Source organism: Pseudophryne corroboree, chromosome 1, assembly GCF_028390025.1.
Source record: "Pseudophryne corroboree isolate aPseCor3 chromosome 1, aPseCor3.hap2, whole genome shotgun sequence".
In the NCBI taxonomy this organism is placed as follows: domain Eukaryota; kingdom Metazoa; phylum Chordata; class Amphibia; order Anura; family Myobatrachidae; genus Pseudophryne; species Pseudophryne corroboree.
This window is the reverse complement of record NC_086444.1, coordinates 247,804,742-247,832,597: the sequence shown is the minus strand read 5'-3', so window position 1 is coordinate 247,832,597 and position 27,856 is coordinate 247,804,742. Positions and strand designations below refer to the sequence as shown.

At 46.3% G+C, this 27,856-nt stretch overlaps 1 protein-coding gene across 4 annotated transcripts in view; it reads right to left on the bottom strand.

Moving 5' to 3' along the window:
* The window catches only part of DMXL1 (Dmx like 1), a 444,894-nt gene that overhangs the window by 227,725 nt on the left and 189,313 nt on the right, over positions 1-27,856 (bottom strand). For all 4 annotated transcript variants that reach the window (XM_063964182.1, XM_063964179.1, XM_063964181.1 and 1 more), the window contains exons 6-7: positions 20,161-20,227; positions 15,618-15,796 (exon numbers count right to left, since the gene is read on the bottom strand). In XM_063964182.1, the coding sequence (XP_063820252.1) occupies positions 15,618-15,796; positions 20,161-20,227 (246 nt within the window). The remainder of the gene's footprint in view (positions 1-15,617; positions 15,797-20,160; positions 20,228-27,856) is intronic.

Sequence of the window (27,856 nt, the reverse complement as noted above, 5' to 3'; positions counted from 1 at the left end):
TGTGAATAGCAGCCCTCATGCAAAATCTGTAACGTTTGCTTATCTACATTCAACAATATATAAAATAAGAATTTACTTACCGATAATTCTATTTCTCGGAGTCCGTAGTGGATGCTGGGGTTCCTGAAAGGACCATGGGGAATAGCGGCTCCGCAGGAGACAGGGCACAAAAAAGTAAAGCTTTACTAGGTCAGGTGGTGTGCACTGGCTCCTCCCCCCATGACCCTCCTCCAGACTCCAGTTAGGTACTGTGCCCGGACGAGCATACACAATAAGGGAGGCATTTTGAATCCCGGGTAAGACTCATACCAGCCACACCAATCACACCGTACAACTTGTGATCTAAACCCAGTTAACAGTATGACAACAGAAAGGGCCTCTTAAAGATGGCTCCTTAACAATAACCCGAATTAGTTAACAATAACTATGTACAAGTATTGCAGATAATCCGCACTTGGGATGGGCGCCCAGCATCCACTACGGACTCCGAGAAATAGAATTATCGGTAAGTAAATTCTTATTTTCTCTATCGTCCTAAGTGGATGCTGGGGTTCCTGAAAGGACCATGGGGATTATACCAAAGCTCCCAAACGGGCGGGAGAGTGCGGATGACTCTGCAGCACCGAATGAGAGAACTCCAGGTCCTCCTTTGCCAGGGTATCAAATTTGTAAAATTTTACAAACGTGTTCTCCCCCGACCACGTAGCTGCTCGGCAGAGTTGTAATGCCGAGACCCCTCGGGCAGCCGCCCAAGATGAGCCCACCTTCCTTGTGGAGTGGGCTTTTACAGTTTTAGGCTGTGGCAGGCCTGCCACAGAATGTGCAAGTTGAATTGTGTTACAAATCCAACGAGCAATCGACTGCTTAGAAGCAGGTGCGCCCAACTTGTTGGGTGCATACAATATAAACAGCGAGTCAGATTTTCTGACTCCAGCCGTCCTTGCAATGTATATTTTTAAGGCTCTGACAACGTCCAACAACTTGGAGTCCTCCAAGTCGCTAGTGGCCGCAGGCACCACAATAGGTTGGTTCAGATGAAATGCTGATACCACTTTAGGGAGAAAATGCGGACGAGTCCGCAGTTCTGCCCTATCCGAATGGAAGATTAGATAAGGACTTTTATAAGATAAAGCCGCCAATTCAGATACTCTCCTGGCAGAGGCCAGGGCTAGTAACATAGTCACTTTCAATGTGAGATATTTCAAATCCACCTTTTTCAATGGTTCAACCAATGGGATTTGAGGAAATCTAAAACTACATTTAGATCCCACGGTGCCACCGGAGGCACCACAGGAGGCTGTATATGCAGTACTCCCTTGACAAAAGTCTGGACCTCAGGGACAGAGGCCAATTCTTTTTGGAAGAATATTGACAGGGCCGAAATTTGAACCTTAATGGATCCCAATTTGAGACCCATAGATAATCCTGATTGCAGGAAATGTAGGAAACGACCCAGTTGGAATTCCTCCGTCGGAACCTTCCGATCCTCGCACCACGCTACATATTTTCGCCAAATGCGGTGATAATGTTTCACGGTGACTTCCTTCCGTGCCTTAATCAAGGTAGGAATGACTTCTTCTGGAATGCCTTTCCCTTTTAGGATCTGGCGTTCAACCGCCATGCCGTCAAACGCAGCCGCGGTAAGTCTTGAAAAAGACAGGGACCCTGCTGTAGCAGGTCCCTTCTCAGAGGTAGAGGCCACGGTTCGTCCGTGAGCATCTCTTGAAGTTCCGGATACCAAGTCCTTCTCGGCCAATCCGGAACCACTAGTATTGTACTTACTCTTCTTTGCCGTATGATCTTCAATACCTTTGGTATGAGCGGCAGAGGAGGAAACACATACACTGACTGGTACACCCAAGGAGTTACCAGTGCGTCCACAGCTATTGCCTGTGGATCTCTTGACCTGGCGCAATATTTGTCCAGTTTCTTGTTGAGGCGAGACGCCATCATGTCTACAATTGGTCTTTCCCAACGGTCTATTAACATGTTGAAGACTTCTGGATGTAGACCCCACTCTCCCGGATGAAGATCGTGTCTGCTGAGGAAGTCTGCTTCCCAGTTGTCCACGCCCGGGATGAACACTGCTGACAGTGCTATCACGTGATTCTCCGCCCAGCGAAGAATCTTGGCAGCTTCTGCCATTGCACTCCTGCTTCTTGTGCCGCCCTGCCTGTTTACATGGGCGACCGCCGTGATGTTGTCCGACTGAATCAACACCGGCTTTCCTTGCAGGAGAAGTTCCGCCTGGCTTAGAGCATTGTAGATTGCTCTTAGTTCCAGAATGTTTATGTGAAGAGACTTTTCCAGACTCGTCCATACTCCCTGGAAGTTTCTTCCTTGTGTGACTGCTCCCCAGCCTCTCAGGCTGGCGTCCGTGGTCACCAGGATCCAATCCTGAATGCCGAATCTGCGGCCTTCTAATAGGTGAGCCTTCTGCAACCACCACAGAAGTGACACCCTTGTCTTTGGTGACAGGGTTATTCGCAGGTGCATCTGCAGATGCGACCCTGACCATTTGTCCAACAGATCCCTTTGGAATATTCTTGCATGGAATCTGCCGAATGGAATTGCTTCGTAAGAAGCCACCATTTTTCCCAGGACTCTTGTGCATTGATGTATCTGGAAGGAAAACCTTTTTCTGAACCGTGTCCAGAATCATTCCTAGGAACAGCAGACGAGTTGTCGGGATTAAATGGGATTTTGGAATATTCAGAATCCACCCGTGTTGTCTTAGCACCTCTTGAGATAGTGCTAAAGCTGTCTCCAGCTGTTCTCTGGACCTTGCCCTTATTAGGAGATCGTCCAAGTATGGGATAACTAATACGCCTTTTCTTCGAAGAAGAATCATCATCTCGGCCATTACCTTGGTAAAGACCCGAGGCGCCGTGGACAATCCGAACGGCAGCGTCTGAAACTGATAGTGACAGTTTTGAACAATGAACCTGAGGTACCCCTGGTGTGCGGGGTAAATCGGAACGTGTAGATACGCATCCTTGATGTCCAAGGATACCATAAAGTCCCCTTCTTCCAGGTTCGCTATCACTGCTCTGAGTGACTCCATCTTGAACTTGAACTTTTTTATGTAGAGGTTCAAGGACTTCAGATTTAGAATAGGCCTTACCGAGCCATCCGGCTTCGGTACCACAAATAGAGTGGAATAATACCCCTTTCCTTGTTGTAATAGGGGTACTTTGACTATCACCTGCTGAGCGTACAGCTTGTGAATGGCTTCCAACACCCTCTCCCTTTCGGAAGAGACGGTTGGTAAGGCAGACTTCAGGAAACGATGAGGAGGATCCGTCTCTAATTCCAACCTGTACCCCTGAGATATTATCTGCAGGATCCAGGGGTCTACCTGCGAGTGAGCCCACTGCGCGCTGTAATTTTTGAGACGGCCCCCCACTGTCCCCGAGTCCGCTTGAGAGGCCCCAGCGTCATGCTGAGGTTTTTGCAGGAGCCGGGGAGGGCTTCTGTTCCTGGGAAGGAGCTGCCTGTTGGTGTCTCTTCCCTCTTCCTCTGCCTCGTGGCAGGTACGACAAGCCCTTTGCTCTCTTATTTTTGTAGGAGCGAAAAGGCTGCGGTTGAAAAGTCGGTGCCTTTCTCTGTTGGGGAGTGACTTGAGGTAAAAAAGTGGATTTCCCGGCAGTAGCCGTGGCCACCAAGTCTGATAGACCAACTCCAAATAACTCCTCCCCTTTATACGGCAAAACCTCCATGTGACGTTTTGAATCCGCATCGCCTGTCCACTGTCGTGTCCATAAGGCTCTTCTGGCTGAAATGGACATAGCACTCACCCGAGATGCCAGTGTGCAAATATCCCTCTGTGCATCACGCATATAGATAAATGCATCCTTTATTTGTTCTAACGACAGTAAAACATTGTCCCTATCTAGGGTATCAATATTTTCAATCAGGGATTCTGACCAAACTACTCCAGCACTGCACATCCAGGCAGTTGCTATAGCTGGTCGTAGTATAACACCTGCATGTGTGTATATATTCTTTTGAATAACTTCCATCTTTCTATCTGATGGATCCTTAAGTGCGGCCGTCTCAGGAGAGGGTAACGCCACTTGTTTGGATAAGCGTGTGAGCGCCTTGTCCACCTTAGGGGGTGTTTCCCAGCGCGCCCTAACCTCTGGCGGGAAAGGGTATAATGCCAATAACTTTTTTGAAATTATCAACTTTTTATCAGGAGCAACCCACGCTTCATCACACACGTCATTTAATTCTTCTGATTCAGGAAAAACTGTTTGTAGTTTTTTCACACCATACATAATACCCTGTTTTACGGTATCTGTAGTATCAGCTAAATGTAACGTCTCCTTCATTGCCAAAATCATATAACGTGTGGCCCTACTGGAAAATACGTTTGAATTTCTACCGTCGTCACTGGAATCAGTGCCCGTGTCTGGGTCTGTGTCGACCGACTGAGGCAAAGGGCGTTTTACAGCCCCTGACGGTGTTTGAGGCGCCTGGACAGGCATTAATTGATTGTCCGGCCGCCTCATGTCCTCAACTGACTGTTTAAGGGAAGATAAACCATCACGTAATTCCACAAATAAAGGCATCCATTCTGGTGTCGACCCCCTGGGGGGTGACATCTGCATATTTGGCAATTGCTCCGCCTCCACACCAATATCGTCCTCATACATGTCGACACCACGTACCGACACACACCGCAAACTCACAGGGAATGCTCTAATGAAGACAGGACCCACTAGCCCTTTTGGGGAGACAGAGGGAGAGTCTGCCAGCACACACCACAAAGCGCTATATATACAAGGGATATCCTTATATTAAGTGCTCCCTTATAGCTGCTTTAATATATATATATATAGCCATTAATGTGCCCCCCCTCTCTGTTTTACCCTGTTTCTGTAGTGCAGTGCAGGGGAGAGACCTGGGAGCCGTTCTGACCAGCGGAGCTGTGACAGAAAATGGCGCCGTGTGCTGAGGAGATAGGCCCCGCCCCTTTTTCGGCGGGTTCTTCTCCCGCTATTTTTCCAGTCAGGCAGGGGTTAAATATCTCCATATAGCCCCTATGGGCTATATGTGAGGTATTTTTAGCCTTGTATAAGGTTTATATTTGCCTCTCAGAGCGCCCCCCCCCAGCGCTCTGCACCCTCAGTGACTGCCCAGTGAAGTGTGCTGAGAGGAAAATGGCGCACAGCTGCAGTGCTGTGCGCTACCTTATGAAGACTGAGGAGTCTTCAGCCGCCGGTTTCCGGACCTCTTCACGCTTCAGCATCTGCAAGGGGGTCGGCGGCGCGGCTCCGGGACCGGACTCCACGGCTGGGCCTGTGTTCGATCCCTCTGGAGCTAATGGTGTCCAGTAGCCAAGCAGCAAATCCACTCTGCATGCAGGTGAGTTTACTACTTTCCCCCTAAGTCCCACGTTGCAGTGATCCTGTTGCCAGCAGGACTCACTGTAAAGAAAAAAACCTAAACTAAACTTTCTCTAAGCAGCTCTTTAGGAGAGCCACCTAGATTGCACCCTTCTCGTTCGGGCACAAAATCTAACTGGAGTCTGGAGGAGGGTCATGGGGGGAGGAGCCAGTGCACACCACCTGACCTAGTAAAGCTTTACTTTTTTGTGCCCTGTCTCCTGCGGAGCCGCTATTCCCCATGGTCCTTTCAGGAACCCCAGCATCCACTTAGGACGATAGAGAAAACAAGAGTGACATTAGGGAAGATACAGAAATAGTGTATACAGCAGGGTTGTTGATGTTAGCCAGACCACACTGTACAGTATATTTGAAGGCAGATGTTGTGCAGGGTGACTCACTATGTTCAGTCCTATTCAAAAGCGCTGAACAGAAACATTTCTATTCAGAACTACTGGAAGATTAAATCAATGATTCAATATTCTCTGGAAAATGGTGCTTAATGTGGTGGAGCTCTACGAATAACAATAGTTATAATAATAAAAATGATGTTGATAGAAGTGGGCTTATCACAGTATGTTCAGCACCATTGCCCGTCTTCAGTCAACTTAATTAGATGCAAACTGGAAGATGTGCAACTGCAAAGGCACAGAACATTGGCGTTTTCACATGACCCAATGTCAACCCATCGCAGAACTTTGTACGCAACCCCAAAACCACTAAGTCTGGGGCTACATACTGTAAGTGCTACATATGTGCGCACTTACTGGCAGGTCAGCCAACTCATTCCTACAGCTTAGAATTGATAACTACTTTGGGAAGAGATTTCTTATAGTGATAACATTTTCGATTTCCGTGCTGGCACTGCAGTTGCATTTTACAGCTATTCCTGTATCAGTCACTTTTCATTATGCTGAAATACCCACAGAATGTAACTGTACTTTGAGGGAAAGGTGACAGCTCACAGTCAATCATATTCTGCTCTCTATAGTGGTGAACACTCCAACCTCTGTAAGAGGTGTATGTCTGGAAACTGGGAAATCATGCATGAGCATTTAATGCAGGGGTGGGGAACCTCCGGCCCGCGGGCCGTATAAGGCCCGTGAAGCCATTTGCTCCGGCCCACCCGCTTCTCTCAGTGAGACACGCCGCCGCTCAGTCCGGCGGCAGCGTGTCTCAGCTGTCAGGACAGAGAGGAGAGCGCGGCTATGTCGGGTGGCGGCGGCGTGTAGGACTTGAAACCAGCCGCCGGTTCGTGAGCCAATCAGAGCTCGCGGACCGGCAGCCAATCAGGAGCCGCGGCTGCCGGTCCGCGAGCTCTGATTGGCTCTCGAACCGGCGGCTGGTTTCAAGTCCTACACGCCGCCGCCGCCCAACATAGCCACGCTCTCCTCCATGTCCGGCCGAAAGGAGAAGCAAGCGGCGGTAAGCAGCACGGGGGGGGGGGGGCATCTGTATACCTGGCACTGTGGGGGCATCTGTATACCTGGCACCGTGGTAACATCTGTATACTTGGCACTGTGGGGGGCATCTGTATACTTGGCACTGTGGGGGTATCTGTATACTTGGCCCTGTGGGAGCAACTGTATACCTGGCACTGTGAGGGGCATTTGTATACCTGGCACTGAGGGGCATTTGTATACCTGCCACTGTGAGGGGCATCTGTATACCTGGCACTGTGGGGGCATCTGTATACCTGGTACTGTGGGGACATCTGTATACCTGGCACGGTGAGGGGCATCTGTATACCTGGCACTGTGGGGGCATCTGTATACCTGGCACTGTGGGGGCATCTGCATACCTGGCACTGTGGGGGCATCTGTATACCTGGCACTGTGGGGACATCTGTTTGCCTGGCACAGTGAGGGGCATTTGTATACCTGGCACTGTGAGGGGCAATTGTATACCTGGCACTGTGGAGGCATTTGTATACCTGGCACTGTGGGGGCAATTGTGGATCTGGCACCGCACTATTGGGGGCATATGTGTATCACGTCCCATTTTAACTGGCAACACCCATTTTTTGGGTGCGCACACACAGTACCTCTAAGGGGCAGACCTACTGGGGGGGCAGGGTAATTTTTTATGTTGAGAATTTTTGTATGGCCCCCGAAGGATTTTATAAATATCCAAATGGCCCTCGGTAGAAAAAAGGTTCCCCACCCCTGATTTAATGCTTAGGTCTACAATCTGACTTAGGGCCTAATTCAGATCTGATTGCAGCAGCAAATTTGTTAGCAAATGGGCAATACCATGTGCAATGCAGAGGAGGCAGATGTAACATGTGCAGAGAGAGTTCAATTTGGGTGGGCTGTTTTCAAACTGAAATGTAAATTGCAGTGTAAATGTAACCCACCCAAATCTAACTCTGCACGTTATATCTGCCTCCGCACCCCCCCCCCCCCTCCCCCCCTCCATCCCCTGCAGTGCACATGGTTTTTCCCATTTGCGAACGAATTAGCTGCTGCGATCAGGTCTGAATTAGGCCCTGAGTGCGGTCTATACAGCCTTTTCTGCTCATACAGCAGTGGACTTAGGGGCTGATCAGGAAGTGGTAAGTAACAGTACAGCTGCTACGTCTTTGTACACAGTGGCTGTGTGAAATTATGCTAAAGCCACAGAAGGCACGTTAAGGAAAAAGATGACCACTGCAGGGTGGTCTGATCTGCTGCTGCATCTGAAGACCATCTGAGTGACACTCCGGGTAGTCAGTAAGTCTTGCCAAATCACAGTGCCCGGGCCAGTGAAGCTGGCTCCTGCCAGTGCACAGATCAGGCAAAATCAGAGATTTACGTAAATGCTAAATTAATGTAAATCTCTGAATGAGGCCATTACAGTACTTTTAAAATAATCAAATTAATAAACACAGAGAAAACAAAGTTAACATGAAATTTTATTTCTAGAACACTGACAGTCTATGTCTAAAAGCAGTAATAAACACACATAAAAAAACATCTACAGTACTTGGTTCAAAACGACACAATAATAGGATTTTGGTTACCTACCGGTAAATCCTTTTCTCGTAGCTCGCAGAGGATGCTGGGGTCCACATTAGGACCATGGGGTATAGACGGGTCCCACCAGGAGCAATTGGCACTTTATGAGTTTTAGAGTGTGGGCTGGCTCCTCCCTCTATGCCCCTCCTACCAGACTCAGTCTAGAAACTGTGCCCGAGGAGACGGACATCTTCGAGAGAAGGATTTTACACAGATAGTGGCGAGATTCACACCAGCTCACACATACAAGGCACATCAAGCTAACTAGCTTGAAACGCAGCAACCGCTGAAACATTACTTACCAAGTAACAATGCAGTACTCAACTAAAACAAAGTTGTACTGAACCAAATAACGATAGAAGGAAAATGAAGCGCTGGGCAGGCGTAGTACTCTACGGACTACGAGAAAAGGATTTACCGGTAGGTAACCAAAATCGTATTTTCTCTTACGTCCTAGAGTATGCTTGCTGGGGTCCACATTAGTACCATGGGGATGTACCAAAGCTCCCAGAATGGGGGAGAGAGCGTGGAGGCTCCTGCAGAACCGATTGACCAAACCTCAGGTCCTCAGCGGCCAAAGTATCGAACTTGTAGAACTTTGCAAACGTGTTCGACCCAGACCAAGTAGCCGCTCGGCAAAGCTGTAAAGCCAAGACACCCCGAGCAGCTGCCCAGGAAGACCCCACCTTATGTGTAGAGTGGGCCTTACCAGACGTAGGACACAGCAATCCTGCCGTAGTATACGCATGCTGGATAGTGAACCTGATCCAGCGAGAGATTGTCTGCTTAGAAGCAGGACACCCAAGTTTCTTGGGATCATACAGGACAAACAGAGTCCGACTTTCTGTGACGAGCAGTCCTCTTCACATAGAAGAGCCCTTACAACATCCAAGGACTTTGATGAAATTGAGGAATCCGTAGCAACTGGCACCACAATAGGTTGGTTGATATGAAATGCCGACACAACCTTCGGAAGAAACTGCTGACATGTCTGAAGCTCAGCCCTATCTTCATGGAAGATCAAGTATGGGCTTCTACAGGACAAAGCCCCAACTCCGACACACGTTTAGCAGAAGCTAAGGCCAACAAAGTGACAGCCTTCCACGTGAGAAACTTGACCTCAACCTCCTGTAGAGGCTCAAACCAGTCCGACTGGAGGAACTGCAACACCACGTTAAGATCCCAGGGTGCCGTAGGCGGCACAAAGGGAGGTTGGATGTGCAGAACTCCCAACTGTTTCTGGAAGAAAATGGATAGGGACGAAATTTGGACCTTTATGGATCCCAACCTCAGGCCCATATCCACACCTACTTGCAGGAAGAGGAGAAAACATCCCAGTTGAAACTCCACCGTAGGAAACTTCTTGGACTCACACCAAGACAAAAAAAATTTCCAAATACGATGGTAATGTTTAGACGTAACTCCTTTCCTAGCCTGTATCAAGGTAGGAATTAACCTTGTTCGGAATGCCCTTCTGAGCTAGTATCTGGCGTTCAACCTCCATGCCGTCAAACACAGCCGTGGTAAGTCTTGATAGGCGAACGGCCCCTGCTGCAGCAGGTCCTCCCGAAGAGGAAGAGGCCTCGGCTCTTCTAGCAGTAGATCCAGAAGATCCGCGTACCAAGACCTTCTTGGCCAGTCTGGAGCAATGAGGGTCGCTTGAACCCTGGTTCTCCTTATGAGCTTTAGAACTCTTGGAATGAGTGGGAGTGGTGAAAAAACGTACACCGACTGGAAAACCCACGAAGTCACCAGGGTGTCCACCGCCACTGCTTGCGGGTCCCTCAATCTGGAACATTATCGCCGAAGCTTCTTATTGAGAAGAGAGGCCATCATGTCGATTTGAGGTACACCCCAAAGATCTGTTACCTCCGTGAATACCTCCGGATGGAGTCCCCACTCTCCGGGATGGAGATCGTTTCTGCTGAGGAAGTCCGCTTCCCAGTTGTCTACTCCCGGAATGAAGATTGCTGACAGCGCCAACGCGTGTTTTCCTGCCCAGAGGATGATTCTTGTTACCTATGACATTGCAGTTCTGCTCTTCGTTCCGCCCTGTCGGTTGATGTAAGCCACTGTCGTTACATTGTCCGACTGCACTTGAATGGCCCGATTTCTCAGAAGATGGGCCGCTTGGAGAAGACCGTTGTAGACGGCTCTTAGTTCTAGAATGTTTATCGGCAGGCCGGCTTCCAGACTTGACCACCATACTTGGAAGGTCTCCCCTTGAGTGACTGCACCCCAGCCTCGGAGACTTGCATCTGTGGTTAGAAGGATCCAGTCCTGAATCCCAAACCTGCGGCCCTCCAGAAGGTGAGGTAGTTGCAACCACCAGAGGAGTGAAATCCTGGCCTTTGGTGACATACGTATCCTCTGTTGCATGTGTAGATGAGATCCCGACCACTTGTCCAGAGATCCAGTTGGAAGGACAGAGCATGAAACCTCCCATACTGTAGAGCCACCATCTTTCCCAGAAGGCGAATGCACTGATGAACCGACACCCGGGCTGGCTTTAGGACATCCCGGACCATTGCTTGTACCACCAACACCTTTTCCTCTGGAAGAAACACCCTCTGCACTTCCGTGTCGAGGATCATTCCCAGAAAGGACAACCTCCTGGTTGGTTCCAAATATGATTTTGGAATATTCAGGATCCAACCGTGTTCCCTGAGCAGGGGGGACGTGAGAAGGATGGACTGTAACAGCTTCTCTTCGGTGCCTGTATCAGCTTCTTCTTCGGTGCCTGTATCAGCAGATCGTCCAGATATGGAATTATGTTCACCCCCTGTCTGCAGAGGAGAACCATAATTTCCGCCATCACCTTGGTGAAAACCCTCAGTGCTGTGTAGAGGCCAAATGGCAGAGCCTGGAACGGATAGTGACAGTCCAACAGTGCGAATCGGAGATAAGCCGGATGCGGCGGCCAAATCGGAATGTGGAGGTACGCACCCTTGATATCCAGGGATACCAGGAATTCCCCCTCTTCCAGACTTGGTATCACCGCCCTTAGAGACTCCATTTTGAACTTGAACTACTTCAGAAAGGGATTGAGCGATTTTAGGTTCAGAATGGGCCTGACCGAACCATCCGGTTTCAGTAGCACGAAAAGGTTCGAATAGTAAACTTTGTTTTGCAGATGAAGAGGGAACCTGTGACTCCACCAACTTCTGTATGGCTGCCTGCAGGACAGCCATGTCTGCCAGCAAAGCTGGTAAGCCTGATTTGAAGAATCGGTGAGGAGGGAGATCTTGAAAATCCAGCCTGTACCCCAGGACACGATATCTTGCACCCAGGGATCCAGGCCAGACGACACTCAGACGTGACAGAAAAGCCTGAGTCTCACTCCTACCGGCCCCACCTCCGGGGCATGCAGTCCACCGTCATGTGGAGGACTTCAACGTACCTGAAGCATGTTTCTGTTCCTGGGAACCCGCAGCAGCCGGTTTCTTGGATTTGGGCCGGCCTCCCCTAAAGAAGGTTTTGGAAGGTCTGGCCTTTCGTGTCTTGACAGCCCGAAAGGGCTATGATGCAGTTGAAGAAAAAGGGTTTCTTCGTAGCAGGTGCAGCTAAGGGAAGAAAAGGTGACTTACCCGCTTTAGCCGTGGAGATCCACTCATCTAACGCTTCCCCAAAGAGAGCCTGACCTGTGTAGGGTAGGGTCTCCACACTTCTCCTGGATTCCGCGTCGGCAGACCACTGTCGCAGCCACAGTCCCCGATGAGCTGAGACAGACATGGAAGAAATTCCTGCAGCCATGGAACCCAGGTCTTTCATGGATTCTACCAGAAATCCTGCCGAATCCTGAATGTTACGCGATAACAATTCAACATCAGATTTATCCATAGTATCCAAATCTTCAAGTAATGTGCCTGACCAATTTACTATAGCTTTGGCAATCAAAGCACTGGCAATAGGGGGAAGTAATATGGCCCCAGAAGCCGTGTACATGGATTTGATCGTATTATCAATTTTACGATCAGCCGGCTCTTTCAAGGCAGTGGATCCTGGAACAGGTAAAACCACCTTTTTTGAGTCTGTATACAGACGCGTCAACAATGGGCGGGTTTTCCCATTTTATTCTATCTTCTACAGGTAAAGGAAACGCCACTAGGTCCCGTTTAGGGATCTGGAATTTTTTTCTCATGGTTTTCCAATGCTTTTTCAAAAACAGCATTTACAGTTGTGCTCATAAGTTTACATACCCAGCAGAATTTGTGATTTTCTGGCCATTTGTCAGAGAATATGAATGATAACTCACAAACTTTTCTTTCACTCATGGTTAGTGGTTGGGTGAAGCCATTTATTGTCAAACAACTGTGTTTACTCTTTTTAAATCATAATGACAACAGAAACTACCCAAATGACCTTGATCAAAAGTTTACATACCCTGGAGATTTTGGCCTGATAACATGCACACAAGTTGACACAAACGGGTTTGAATGGCTACTAAAGGTAACCATCCTCACCTGTGATCTGTTTGCTTGTAATCATTGTGTGTGTATAAAAGGTCAGTGAGTTTCTGGACTCCTGAAAGACCCTTGCATCTTTCATACAGTACTGCACTGACGTGTCTGGATACTGAGTCATGGGGAAAGCCAAAGAATTGTCAAAGGATCTGTGGGAAAAGGTAATTGAACTGTATAAAACAGGAAAGGGATATAAAAAGATATCCAAGCAATTGAGAATGCCAATCAGCAGTGTTCAAACACTAATTAAGAAGTTGAAAATGAGGGATTCTGTGGAAACCAAAAAACGGTCAGGTAGACCAACAAAAATTTCAGCCACAACTGCCAGGAAAATTGTTCAGGATGCAAAGAAAAATCCACAAATAACTTCAGCTGAAATACAGGACTCTCTGAAAAAAAGTGGTGTGGTTGTTTCAAGATGCACAATAAGGAGGCATTTGAAGAAAAATGGGCTGCATGGTCGAGTCACCAGAAGAAAGCCATTACTACGCAAATGCCACAAAGCATCCCACTTACAATACTCCAAACAGCACAGAGACAAGCCTCAAATCTTCTGGAACAAAGTCATTTGGAGTGATGAGACCAAAATTTAACTTTTTGGCCACAACCATAAACGTTACATTTGGAGAGGAGTCAACAAGGCCTATGATGAAAGGTACACCATTCCTACTGTGAGGTGGATCGCTGATGTTTTGGGGATGTGTGAGCAACAAAGGCACTGGAAACTTGGTCAAAATTGATGGCAAGATGAATGCAGCATGTTATCAGAAACTACTAGAGGAAAATTTACACTCATCAGCCTGGAAGCTGCGCATGGGACGTACTTGGACGTTCCAACATGACAATGATCCAAAACACAAAGCCAAGTCGACCTGTCATTGGCTACAGCAGAATAAAGTGAAGGTTCTGGAGTGGCCATATCAGTCTCCTGACCTTAATATTATTGAGCCACTCTGGGAAGATCTCAAACGTGCAGTTCATGCAAGACAGCCCAAGAATATACAGGAACTGGAGGCTTTTTGCCAAGAAGAATGGGCAGCTTTACCATCTGAGAAAATAAAGAGCCTCATCCACAACTACCACAAAAGACTTCAAGCTGTCATTGATGTTAAAGGGGGCAATACACGGTATTAAGAACTAGGGTATGTAAACTTTTTATCAGGGTCAGTTGGGTAGTTTCTGTTGTCATTATGATTTAAAGAGTGTAAACACAGTTGTTTGACAATAAATGGCTTCACCCAACCACTAACCATGAGTGAAAGAAAAGTTTGTGAGTTATCATTCATATTCTCTGATAAATGGCCAGAAAATCACAAATTCTGGTAGGGTACTTATGAGCACAACTGTAATTCTTTTGACGCAGGGAAGGTTAGCGAGGCTCTATTATTTTCAGTAAAGTAAGCCTCCTCAACCTGCACATGTGTTTTATCAGTAATATTCAACACATCCTTAATGGCCTCTATAATCAACTGCACCCCTTTTGCAAAAGATGCTGCCCCCCTCAACACATCCCCATCACCGTCCTCAGTGTCAGAATCGGTATCCATGTTATCTTGCATAATCTGTGCAAGAGCATGTTTTTGGGAATATACAGTGGGGGGGCCCTGAGGTAACAGAACTGGGCCAGACTGCCATAGAGTTCTGTAAAGCCTGAGTTGCAGACTCATTCTGTGCAACCCTAGTAGAAATCTGAGAGATAAAAGATTTGATAAAGGATAACCACTCAGGCTCCCTTGCTGGTATCTGTGCTAAAACAGTGCAATCCTGATTACATGGAATGGGATCATCCTGAGAGGACATATCCTTTGCAGCATATGACACAGAGTCCCTGGACATAGCTTAATGGAGACTACAGACACTCCACACACACACACACACACACACACACACACGGGAGGGCAGACAGAGTTTCACCCCCAAGAATGGCAAGAGAGACACAGAGATTGGAGCCAACCCACACAAAGTGCTTTTTAGGTACAGGGAGACCCTAAACCAGAACGGACTGTGCACCTTAATAGTTTACACAGCCTGTATACAGCCTCCCCACCCACAACCCCCTGGCTCCGTGAGAGATAGCTGGAGTTGTTCTGGAGGGACTTGCTCTTCACTGACAGCAATGTACAGGCAGGAAAATGGCGCTGAACGCTGCTGGGACCGCTCTGAGGAGAAGCTCCACCCCCACAATGGTGCTGTTTTCCCGCTCTTCATAGGATTATACTGGCCTGAGGAATTATGCTGGCAGACATTCCGGGACCCCGACAGGCTGTGTGATCAGTGTAGGGTGTAGGCGCAGGCTCAGGGCGCCCCTCACAGCGCCGCACTATGTACCGCTGAGCCCCGGAGTGCAGTTAGTACTGCGCTCCATACCCTGTTGCCGATATCTTCACACCACCCCCCCCCCCCCCCCCCCCGCTTGCTAGGGGGGTCGGTGACTCACTCGCCACCAATCTTCTGGCTCTGTAAGGGGGTGGCGGCATGCTGCTGGGGTGAGCGAACACCTGTGGCGGGGAAAGATCGATCCCCTCAGGAGCTCAGCGTCCTGTCAGCGGAGATAGTGGCTCAGACCCCACACGGCGGACACTACTCCCTAATGTGGACCCCAGCATCCTCTAGGACGTAAGAGAAAACACACATAATTTGCACTGACGAGTTTGTATTGCTGACAAATGGATCTTAATTATACTTGAAAGAGATAAATGTTTATAAAAACGTTCAGAAAATATTTGTCATACATACAGCTCAATACTAGCCTTAAATATCATACTGACCGTGGCATAGATTTACTTGTCTTTCTCCAAGAAAACCCATTTACTGCTCGAGGATGAGCAAGGTAGATAAAAGAATAGTCAATTCCTCCTTGATCTTCTTTCTCTGGACTTGTAACAGGAGATGTAACTGCAGAATGCCAGCTTTCAGCATTGTACCAGACCTTAACAAGGCAGTCATCCTGTGGAAAAAGACTGATTAAAATGCACAGGATACAAAAAAACAAACAAAAAAAAAAACAGACTTCTACAATAGACAATGGGCCTAATTCAGCATGGGTTGTAGTTGTGCGATAAGTCAACCTTTTAGCATGTGGGGTGACCCACAGCACAGGGCAAGTCTGCCCCACATGCTGAGCCCTCCCCCCACGCTCCGAAAACGCCTCTGCCTGTCAATCAGGCACAGGTGTTTGCATATGTGAGATGCCACAGTATCTCACTGTGTGCGCACGCACAGTGAGGGTTATGTTTTTGTTTGATTTTTACTCTGTCTGGGCTGCAAGTGCTCCTTGCTGTTCTCTCTCAGTGCTGGGGGAGATACCCAGCACGCCGCCACTTAGCCCTGCCTCCCTGTAGTGCTGGAGTAACCTGGTCCCGAGCATGGAGCACTCAGCCTCGAGACAAAATCTCAGCTGCAGCAGTTCTTAGTACACAGTCCTTAGTTGAAGAACACCTGGGGTTAACCCACAGCATTGCTGTCGCCACCAGAGAGTGTCCGTGGCCACGGCGCATCAAACAAAATATATTTTTAAAGAAACTGCGACTGGCACCGAGCAGACATAAAAAACTGGTGCCAGGCGCAAATAGGTGCTACACCATGAGGGTTAACCCACCGTCCACAGGTGTATTTCACTGTACATTATATCTTAGAATGCTTTAAGAATTTATCAAAACCTGAATCTCCAAAAAGCGGAAACACAGCCACTCATTGCTTGAAATAGTGCATGAATGATATAGGGGGTCAATCCGAGTTGTTCGCTCGTTATTTTTTTCTCGCAACGGAGCGATTAGTCGCTAATGCGCATGCGCAATGTCCGCAGTGCGACTGCGCCAAGTAAATTTGCTATGCAGTTAGGTATTTTACTCACGGCATTACGAGGTTTTTCCTTCGGTCTGGTGATCGTAATGTGATTGACAGGAAGTGGGTGTTTCTGGGCGGAAACAGGCCGTTTTATGGGAGTGTTTGTAAAAACGCTGCCGTTTCTGGGAAAAACGCGGGAGTGGCTGGAGAAACGGAGGAGTGTCTGGGCGAACGCTGGGTGTGTTTGTGACGTCAAACCAGGAACGACAAGCACTGAACTGATCGCACTGGCAGAGTAAGTCTCGAGCTACTCAGAAACTGCACAGAGAAGTCTTTTCGCAATATTGCAAATCTTTCGTTCGCTATTTTGATAAGCTAAGATTCACTCCCAGTAGGCGGCAGCTTAGCGTGTGCAATGCTGCTAAAAGCAGCTTGCGAGCGAACAACTCGGAATGAGGGCCATAGTTATTAACTTGCTGTGGGAGAACAATTCATTGACTAAATAGTAAGGATAAAAAAAAAAAAAAAATCACGTGTATCGTGAGATGGCACACAATTTGGGATCCACTGGGATAGGTTATTATATAAACTATATTTACTTACGCAAACTCAGGAGATTAATTTCATAACTAATAACTCATTTTGAAACACATTGTTTATTTGGTATTTTGTTAAACAGCAATTCTTGGCAGGAAAGCGGCAAGGAAATATACAGAAATGCTACACTGCATTTTCTTATCCAATTAATCTCTCAATATACAGACTGAAAATCACCTCTGCACCTCAAGCCTTACTGGGTTATAATGTTCTAATTGTATATTTCTCACTACATAGTCAGTGACTAAATCAAACTAAGTTATTGAAACTGAGAACTAAGTGTAAACAGCAGAAAGCAGAAATACTACATTCTGACACAGGATATTAAAAAGCTCACATTGAGAGAACTGATCTTTAAGAAGAAATGTTTTTACAATGCACATGGATGTCTCCATAACACGGATAACAGAAGAGAGATGGAGAAAAAGTAAAACATGTTCACTCTCCACCCCATTCTCCTGTCCAGACTTTAACTTTGCTAAAAGTGTCTCTTCAAAAAGTTCAATGACCTCTATGGGGTATATGCAATTACTGGCGAATCGCGGCAATTTTTCGCCCGTTTTTTAATTCGACACAATTCGACCGTCGAATTCCGGCAATTGGGTGCCGGAATTCAACGTATTCAATAAAAAACGGATTCGACAGTCCCGCGGTCGAAAAACGGCCGATTTGACGGATTTTGATTAGATTTTTAAAAAACGAGAAAAAACCCGAAAAAAAATTGCGTGGGGTCCCCCCTCCAAAGCATAACCAGCCTCGGGCTCTTCGAGCCCGTCCTGGTTCTAAAAATCCGGTGGAAAAACTGACAGGGGATCCCCCGTATTTTTAAAACCATCACCGGGCTCTGCGCCTGGTGCTGGTGCAAAAAATACGGGGGACAAAAAGAGTAGGGGTCCCCCGTATTTTTTACACCAGCATCGGGCTCCACTAGCTGGACAGATAATGCCACAGCCGGGGGTCACTTTTATACAGCGCCCTGCGGCCGTGGCATTAAATATCCAACTAGTCACCCCTGGCCGGGGTACCCTGGGGGAGTGGGGACCCCTTCAATCAAGGGGTCCCCCCCCCCCCCCCCAGCCACCCAAGGGCCAGGGGTGAAGCCCGAAGCTGTCCCCCCCATCCAAGGGCTGCGGATGGGGGGCTGATAGCCTTGAGAAAATTGAAAGAATATTGTTTTTTCCCGTAGTACTACAAGTCCCAGCAAGCCTCCCCCGCAAGCTGGTACTTGGAGAACCACAAGTACCAGCATGCGTGAGAAAAACGGGCCCGCTGGTACCTGTAGTTCTACTGGAAAAAAAATACCCAAATAAAAACAGGAGACACACACCGTGAGAGTAAAACTTTATTTCACACATGTCGACACGCACATACTTACCTATGTTCACACGCCGACCTCTGTCCACTTGTCCAAGTAGAATCCACGGTGTACCTGTGAATAAAATTATATTCGCCTGATCCAGTGTCCTGTGGTCTTTTATTATAATCCACGTACTTGGCAAAAAAAAAAAAAAACGAACACCCGGACCAGGCGGACTGAAAGGGGTCCCATGTTTACACATGGGACCCCTTTCCCCGAATGCAGGTCGGCGTGTGAACATAGGTAAGTATGTGTGTGTCGACATGTGTGAAATAAAGTTTTACTCTCACGGTGTGCGTGTCCTGTTTTTATTTGGGTATTTTTTTTCCAGTAGAACTACAGGTACCAGCGGGCCCGTTTTTCTCCCGCATGCTGGCACTTGTGGTTCTCCAAGTACCAGCTTGCGGGCGAGGCTTGCTGGGACTTGTAGTACTACTGGAAAAAACAATATTCTTTCAATTTTCTCAAGGCTATCAGCCCCCCATCCGCAGCCCTTGGATGGGGGGGGGGGGGGGGACAGCCTCTGGCTTCACCCCTGGCCCTTGGGTGGCTGGGGGCGGGGACCCCTTGATTGAAGGGGTCCCCACTCCCCCAGGGTACCCCGGCCAGGGGTGACTAGTTGGATATTTAATGCCACGGCCACAGGGCGCTGTATAAAAGTGACCCCCGGCTGTGGCATTATCTGTCCAGCTACTGGAGCCCGATGCTGGTGTAAAAAATACGGGGGACCCCTACGCTTTTTGTCCCCCATATTTTTTGCACCAGCACCAGGTGCAGAGCCCGGTGCTGGTTTTAAAAATACGGGGGATCCCCTGTCAGTTTTTCCCCTGGATTTTTAGAACCAGGACCGGCTCGAAGAGCCCGAGGCTGGTTATGTTTAGGAGGGGGGACCCCACGCAATTTTTTTTCTGATTTTTAACATTCCATTTAAAAAATATATATATATATATATATATATATATATATATATATATATATATATATATATTTTTATTTTTTTTTAAATATATAAATAATACTTGTGCCTCCAAAATAGACAAACCAAATACCTAATCCCTTCTAATATAAATAGATATGTTATTACCAATAAAAAAAAAAACACAAAAAAAAACATGTTTTTAAAAAAATTAGATTCCGCCAGCAAAGTGTGGCGGATTGAAAATTACGAATTTACTGTCTCAAAGCACTGTTGTCGAATTTAGAAACTTCAATTGAATATACTTTTGTCGAATTGCCACATTTGTACCATTGCAGAAATGTCGAATTTGACAAATGTCGAATTTCAAAAAGTCAAATTTGGAAAGTCCGTTTTTTTGACGAAAAGTACTGAATTGCATTGTCGAATTTTTTTTTTTGGGCGAAAATGTCCCGTTTTTCGACATTTTCGGGAATTCGGCCGCAATTGCATATACCCCTATGTGAGCTTCCAACTCATCTCCCTTGAAAAATGCAAAAAAGAGAGAGTAGATGGATTAGCTAATGCCCATGTGCACAGGCCCTAAAATGGCCCAATGCACGGTGTAAATGCAAGCAAAAATTAAAAAATAAAATAGCAAATATGAGCAGCTCACCTTTCCAGCAGTTGCGAAAAATTCTCCATCGGGGGAAAATTTCATTAAGTGCACTGAAAATGCTGTTCTGCAAAAGACAAAGATTGCTAAATTATAGCTCTGCTTTACCCACTTAACTGATGATTTTTTCCCCAAAAACCTCTCCGAAATTGTCAGGGGGTTTTCTGAGTGAATTAGGTGGAAAAACATGAATTTAACCTTATCCAACATGATTTTAGTTACCAAAAAAAAAAAAAAAATGTTTGTAAAAGTTTTTTTACTGAAACATCGGAACATTGGTAACATTGCAATGTTACATTTTACCCCCAAGAGTGCTACCAGGTACACAGGGGCGGTCTGAGGTGGCTTGGGGCAGGGGGTGTGGGTAGGGGGGGTTGTGATTTACACTTTCCCCAGCGGCTGCCATTGTCTGCAGCCGCTGGGTGGGAGGTCCTGCCGTGCTGGTCGATCAGCAGTGATTGGCAGCGCGGCAATCAGTGGGGGAGAGTGCAGGGAGGCAGAGGGACCTTCTGGTCCCTCTGACTGCAGCAGCGGAGGGAAGTTTCTCTTCCCTGCCGCTGCTAACACTCTTTATCTGACTGGTCGCATCCTGTGTGACCAGGTCAGATAAAGCACTGCCTGGTGTGGTCGCATCTGATGCGACCATGCCAGGCAAGTAGTTAAGAAAAACAAATGCGTTAAAAGAGCTTATCCACTACAGGTCAATACCACAACCACCTAGGCACCAAATTTACTAGTTGCTTCCAGTTATTTTGCCAACTCAGCAGATTGAGAACAAATAATGAAAATGAAAGTATTTAAAAGGTATTTGCACCTGATAATGTCTATACACATAATACAGCAAAAAAAAAAAAAAATTTTTATAATTAACAGTGGTTTCCAAACTTTCTTGAGTGATGACACCCTAGAGTATCAGCACTGTTTTCACTGCCTAGGTGCACAGTTTGGAAACCAATGAATGAATACATTACATCATGGAACAACCAGTAAAACAAAATTTAGGAGTGATTAACACCCCAGCTCCTGGCGCAAATATAATTAGGTATGTAGTTAGTTTATTCGGTACACCAGCTGCACACACTAAAGGATTGGCAATATCCTCAAGAAAGCACAAGAAAAAAGAAAAAACTAGTGTATTGCGCTTGGTGCACTGATAATCTAAATTTTGGTAAATGGATAAACAAATAAATAGCACTGGAACTTGCTTTCATAAAAACCAACTAGAATGCTATTAAAACATTCTAGTTGTTTTTTATGAAAGCAAGTTCCATGTGTGTTAATTGAAGTAAAACAGACACACAAATAAATAGTGCTATTTATTTGTTTATCCATTTACCAAAATTTAGATTATCAGTGCACCAAGCGCAATACACTAGTTTTTTCTTTTTTCATGGAACAACCAGTGGCAATGATCTCTAATGTTCTGATTCACATCTGTTGGGTGGATGGGGGAGGGGGGGGGGGGGGGGGGGGGGGGGGTGTAAAGTAGCATTTTAGAATACTCATTGTCAGATCAATACAATTAGCAAATAATTTGTGTATCTGTATGTTTTTGTAACAAGGATTTTTGTTCAGTTAATGTTGAATCCTTTTCTCTTCAGTAGGCTGGGGGACACTGAACCATGGGATTTTTGATGGGAACCAAAGCTCTTCCCCTGTGCAACTTAGAGCCCAGAAGGAGAAGTAGAAATACAGTGAAACCATAAAACAGAACACTAGTGAAAAGACGGTTTAGACCAATGGTTCCCCACCTTTTTTGAATCATGGTGCACTAGAGCATCAAATTTGTTTTCATGGCGTCCCTAAACCAAAAGATTCTTATTGAGACATTTTTTTAATAAATATTACATTACGTTAATTGTGTTTATAGCTCATCCTTAGGTTTTTATTGAGTGATGAGGGACAGGATTTGCTTCTGTTTGTCCACATATTTTATGACTGACGGCCACCAACACTGATTTTGACTAATACATTGGATATAAATAATTTGAATTGGTACTGGACCACCAATCCAAGTCATCCCTGCCAGTGTCCCGAGGCACCCCAGGAAGCAACGGCACACAGTTTCAGAACCACTGGTCTAGACAAAATCTCTCATGACCATGCGTGAGGTAGGGAACGCCGTGCCCTCCAGCCTGCTTAAGACGAAAGTATTCAACACTAAGTAATAAAAATTCCTCTTTTCTCTGGCAGCGAGGTATGGGGACACTAAACCATTGGATGTTCAACAACTGCTCTCAGGGCAGGCTGCCTGACCAGAGAACTGTATGACCAAAGTGGGCATGTGGGACATGAAAATGGTAAAAACACCTGGACAAAGGACCAGGTAGCTGCACGGTAGACTTGTTCTACTGAAACCCCGGGTCGTGCCGCGTATGTGGTCACTTCTGCCCTAGTGAAAGGCACAGACACCTGGTGTGGTGCCAGTTGCCATACACAAGAATTTGCCAGAGCGATGCCTAAGTGGTGCTTTGTAGCTGACTAACCACGCACAAAAAGGGGCGTTATAAAGAACGAACAGAAAATCAATGCGGCAGACAGAAAAACCTTGTCTAAGGAAAACCACAGAGCTCAAACTACATGTAACAGAGCACGATCATCCAGGTCTCAGGAAGTCTGCAATGGATGAAATAAAATGTAAGGAAAGACAAGTCCTGGTTTGAATGGAAAGCCAAAACAAATATCGATTTTAACACAGTAACCTCACGGAGAACCGCTTTAGCATCACAAAACAGGAGACAAAGCAGCATGCAAGACAAAATGCCAAACTGAGAAACACGAGTTTAGGCAATGGCCACACAGAAAACCAGCATCCAAGTAATGAACTGAAGAATAATAATATTATATACCAGCTCTGGCTGTTTAAAATCATACACATTAAAATAATGAATTGTTCACATGACGATAGGTATTAAAATTGAATAATGAATTTAATACACAGAATAATAAATAAGAAACAGCAAAAAATAGGATTTTGGTACTTACCAGGTAAATCCTTTTCTTTGAATCCATAGGGGGCACTGGAGTACTCTTGGGATATGGACGGCTTCCACAGGAAGTAGGCACTGAATAAATTAATTTTGGAACTATACCTCCCCTCCATATCCCTGAGTACCTCAGTGTTTTTTACTGAGCCGAACAGGAGCGATAGAGAGGTTGACAATGGAGCATTACATATAACATAACGGACAACAATAAAGTTGACCCAACATTACTGACAACTAAACAGTTGACACCATAACTTGTTAATATGAACCAGTCGGTGAAAGTGTGTTACCATAAGATCTACTGAACCTACCCCAAACCAGTTAAACTGCTCTGGGTGGGCGTCCAGTGCTCCCTATGGATTCAAAGAAAAGGATTTACCTGGTAAGTACCAAAATCCTATTTTCTTTTTCATCCACTAGGGGTCACTGGAGTACTCTTGGGACGTACCAAAGTTTCCCCCGCGGGCGGGAGAGCTGTTTGGCACCTGTAACACTAGGCGGCCAAAGCTAGATGCTGATGCCGCAAACGTATCAAACTTGTAGAGGCGCACAAACGTGTGCACCGAAGACCATGTAGCCGCCCGGCAAAGCTGTGTCGTAGAAGCTCCACGACTCGCTGACCATGATGTTCCCACAGCACGTGTGGAATGAGCCGTTATCGATGTAGGCGGCTGTAACCTAGCATGAAGGTAAGCATGACGTATGGTCACTTTAATCCAACTGGATAAGGTCTGCCTAGAAGCTGGCCAACCCATCTTGGCAGCATCATAGAGAGCAAACAACGTATCCGTCTTACGAACGGTCGACGTTCGGGATACATAAATGCGTAATGCGCGTACCACATCCAACCTACCAGAGTCTCCTGTTAACATAGGAACTACTATTGGTTGATTGATGTGAAAAGATGACACTACCTTTGGTAGAAAAGCAGAATTCGCTCGGAATTCCGCTCTGTCATCATGAAACACTAAATACGGTGGTTTGCACGACAAAGCACCCAATCTGAAACACGCCTTGCTGACGCTAAGGCTAAAAGAAACATTATTTTCCCAAGTGAGAAATTTAATATCCACTTGTTGTAAGGGTTCATAATAAAAAGACTAAAAAATCTAAAAACCAGATTCAAGTCTTATGGCGCAGTAGGTAGAGTGAATGGAGGCTGAACTCTGAGGACACCCTGCATAAAAGGTGTGAACCGACGGCAATAGGGCCAATCTACTTTGAAAATAAATGGACAACGCCGATATCCGCACTTTTAGTGTGGATAAACTCAGACCTCTATGTAACCTAGGCACGCCAAATTCTGTAATAATGAGCTGCCGTAACCGGCTTCCTAGCTCGTAACATGGTTGGAATACCCGATTCTGGAATGCCCTCTCTTCTTAAGAGGGCTGTCTCAACAGCCACCCTGTCAAACGCGGCCGCGCTAAATCGGGTCAAAAGGAACGGACCCTGCTGTAACAGGTAAGAACATAGTGGGAGCGGCCAAAGACCGACTGCGAGTAGACCGTGGAGATCCGAGAACCAAGCTCTCCGAGGCCAAAGAGGCGCCACTAGTATAACTGTGACGGACTCTCCTTTGATCCGTTATAGCCACAGAGGGAGCAGCGGAAACGGTGGAAATAGATACGCGAGACTGTATGGCCACGCGATTGTGAGAGCATCCACCGCCACTGCCTTTGGATCTCTCGTTCTGGACACGACCTAGGGCGTTTGATGATTGTGGCGAGATGCCATCAGGTCCACCTGCGGGTAACTCCACTTCTGGACCAGCATGTGAAATACTTCTGGATTTAATGCCCATTCTCCTGGATGAAAATTCAGACGGCTGAGATAATCCGCCTCCCAGTTGTCCACTCACGGAATGACTACTGCCGACAATATCATTTGGTGATACTCGGCCCAATAGAGGATTCAAGCTACAGATGTGACTGCTTACATCTTTGCTTTTTTTTTTTTACAAATTTGGCACAACATGCAAAACACAGCTAAACTGTTTTTCATGAGAAGTGAGTGGATGAATTTTAAAATTTTTGTTTGCCATAAAAGAATATGTATAAAGTAACATATTAAGGCAGCAAATTAAGAAAAAAACACAAGACATGACTAAATCTCTGAGTATATAGCATGCAAAACCGTGCCATACATGACGGGACACAGCAAAGATGCACGTGGACACATCTGTACCTCCCGCATTGCCATACGGTTTTTCGTTCCTCCTTGTTTGTTGATGTATGCGACTGCTGTCGCATTGTCTGACTGCACCTGAACAGCCTGAGCCTGCAGCCTGTGCACTGCTTATAGTAGCGCATTGTAAATTGCCCGGAGTTCCAGGACATTTATAGACAGCAATCTTTCGTGATCCGCCCAGAGACCCTGGAGCTGATAATTTTGAACTACAGCTCCCCAACCTCTGAGACTTGCGTCCGCCGTGAGAATTATCCAATTCCAGGCACCGAACCGTTTCCCTGCGGTTAGATTCTGTACTTTGAGCCACCAGAGTAGAGACTCTCTGGCCCTTGGAGACAACCTCACTTCTGCAGTAAATCTGCAGATGCGAGCCCGACCACTGTGCGAACACATCCAATTGAAAAGGACGTGAGTGAAGTCCTCCGAACTGAAGCGATTCGAAAGCCGCCACCATTGTCTAATAGGCGAATGCACAAGTGAACCGAGACTGTGCGTGGCTTGAGCACTAATTGTACCAGATGACTAATGACCTGTACTTTCTGTTCGGGTATGTAAATTCTTTGATTTACCGTATTGAGAATCATACCTAGGAATTGAAGTCGTTGAGACGGAATCATTCAGGAATTCGCGTAGACAATGGTAGGAAATCAGATTTTCCTCCCCACTTGGTCTGCGATCTATCTCGTTTGGAATCCGACTCCGCCTGTTAGGAACGTAGCCAAAGTGGACGTTATGCGCTACTAGCAAAGCTGAAAACGCAAGAACCAACTGCCAACGTCCAAAGAAGCTGTAGGCAGCAAGAAGTGTAAGGTGGTCTTTATTTAGGGCAAACCTGAACTGGAATGCCCTGCCACTACAGCCTTGTTACCTCAAACCCTTACCAAAGCAGGGCGAAGCAACAGCCCTACTGCTGTGTAGGGTATACTCCGATATGTAGTAAAACACCCAATAAATGCAATTGTCTCTGATTGGAAATTGTTCAGCCTTCGCTGAGAACCTGACGTACTGGCCTGGTGCTATGAGGGCTGGCGGCAAATCGACCGCAACAATGTAACTGAAACTGTCTGTGCAGTCTTTACGCAGAGTACTAACCACTATACGATCACGGCAACTTAAACGAGCCAGGTAGGAGACGAACCTACAATCTTGTTATGCATAGTCAGATGCGTTATACATTGCGCCACTGGCCCAGATTCGTATTTGTCCGACACACTGTGTGACCGACTTTTCAGCGAAGCTGCTTGTTTGATTATGCATAAATGCATATAGCAGAGGATAGTTTCAATCTGCCTACCTCTGGGTTATGGGCCCAGCATGCTTCCATTGCAGTACTCTGCTGCACATGTAAGTGCAAGAGATCATGTACTCCAACCAGTAAGTACACCACGGAAGTAACGTGTGTATAAACCTGCATTACCGTGCATGTGGTTACCAGCAATAGTGAATCTTCCTGTAGAGTCATGCTGTACAAAAACAATTAATAAATTAAACTCCTAACAACACCCCGCTCCTCCAGAGTCTAAGTGTTGTAGGGCAGCAACTTCCGAGAAAGAACCAGGAAGTAACATAAAAAAAAGTTGTCCTACCATGGTTTTTTTTTTTTTTTTTTTTAAACACCTGTTAAACCAGGATCTGAACCAGTGTCCATGCAAACACAATGTTCACTGTGGCCGGAAAGCCTAACCACTTGGCTACAGAGCCACCTGTAAAAACAATAAGCAAAGCTGCTGCGGTGTGGCCATGTTTGCAGTGCTCAACAGATACTGTTAATAAGCACTGAGTGCTGACCAATTATTCTTGCTTACTGCAAAATAGACTTTTAATGTCAGCATATTATATATATATATATATATATATATATATATATATATATATATATACACACATACATACAACAATGTATATTCACACATGTTCAGACTTTAATAAATATATATTATATATATATATATATATATATATATATATATATATACACATATATATATATATATACATATACCCCTATACACATATACTGATACACAGGTATAACACATTTTTACAAGTCTGAAACTAAATGTGACCTCGCACAGGCTTAAAACCTGAGATGACTGCTGCTTGACCACAGCTTAGTTAATGGGCCCTTCTAGTGGCCGGCGCCGGGAGCGCGCTCTGGAGAGCTATCCTGACTGTAAAACCTATGGTAGGTTTATATTGATAGTGTAAGCCCAAACTGAGCTATTTTTAACAGTTTAAACTAGCATGTATTAGTATGCAATCTAGTTGGATCACCATTTTCCTCCAGATGGCAAAACAGTATGCAACCCTGCTTAGCTTCCAAGCTCAGATGAGTTTGGGCGTATCCAGTGTGGTGTGGCTGTAGATTAAAAATACCTACAGCACCTTGTACTCCCAGGTGGCTAATCAGGCCCAACACTGCTTAGCTTCCAAAATCAGATGAGATTGGGCGTATCCAGTGTGGTGTGGCCAAGTGAATTAAGCCAAAGCTGCTGCAGGTGAGTGAACTCACACGGCTC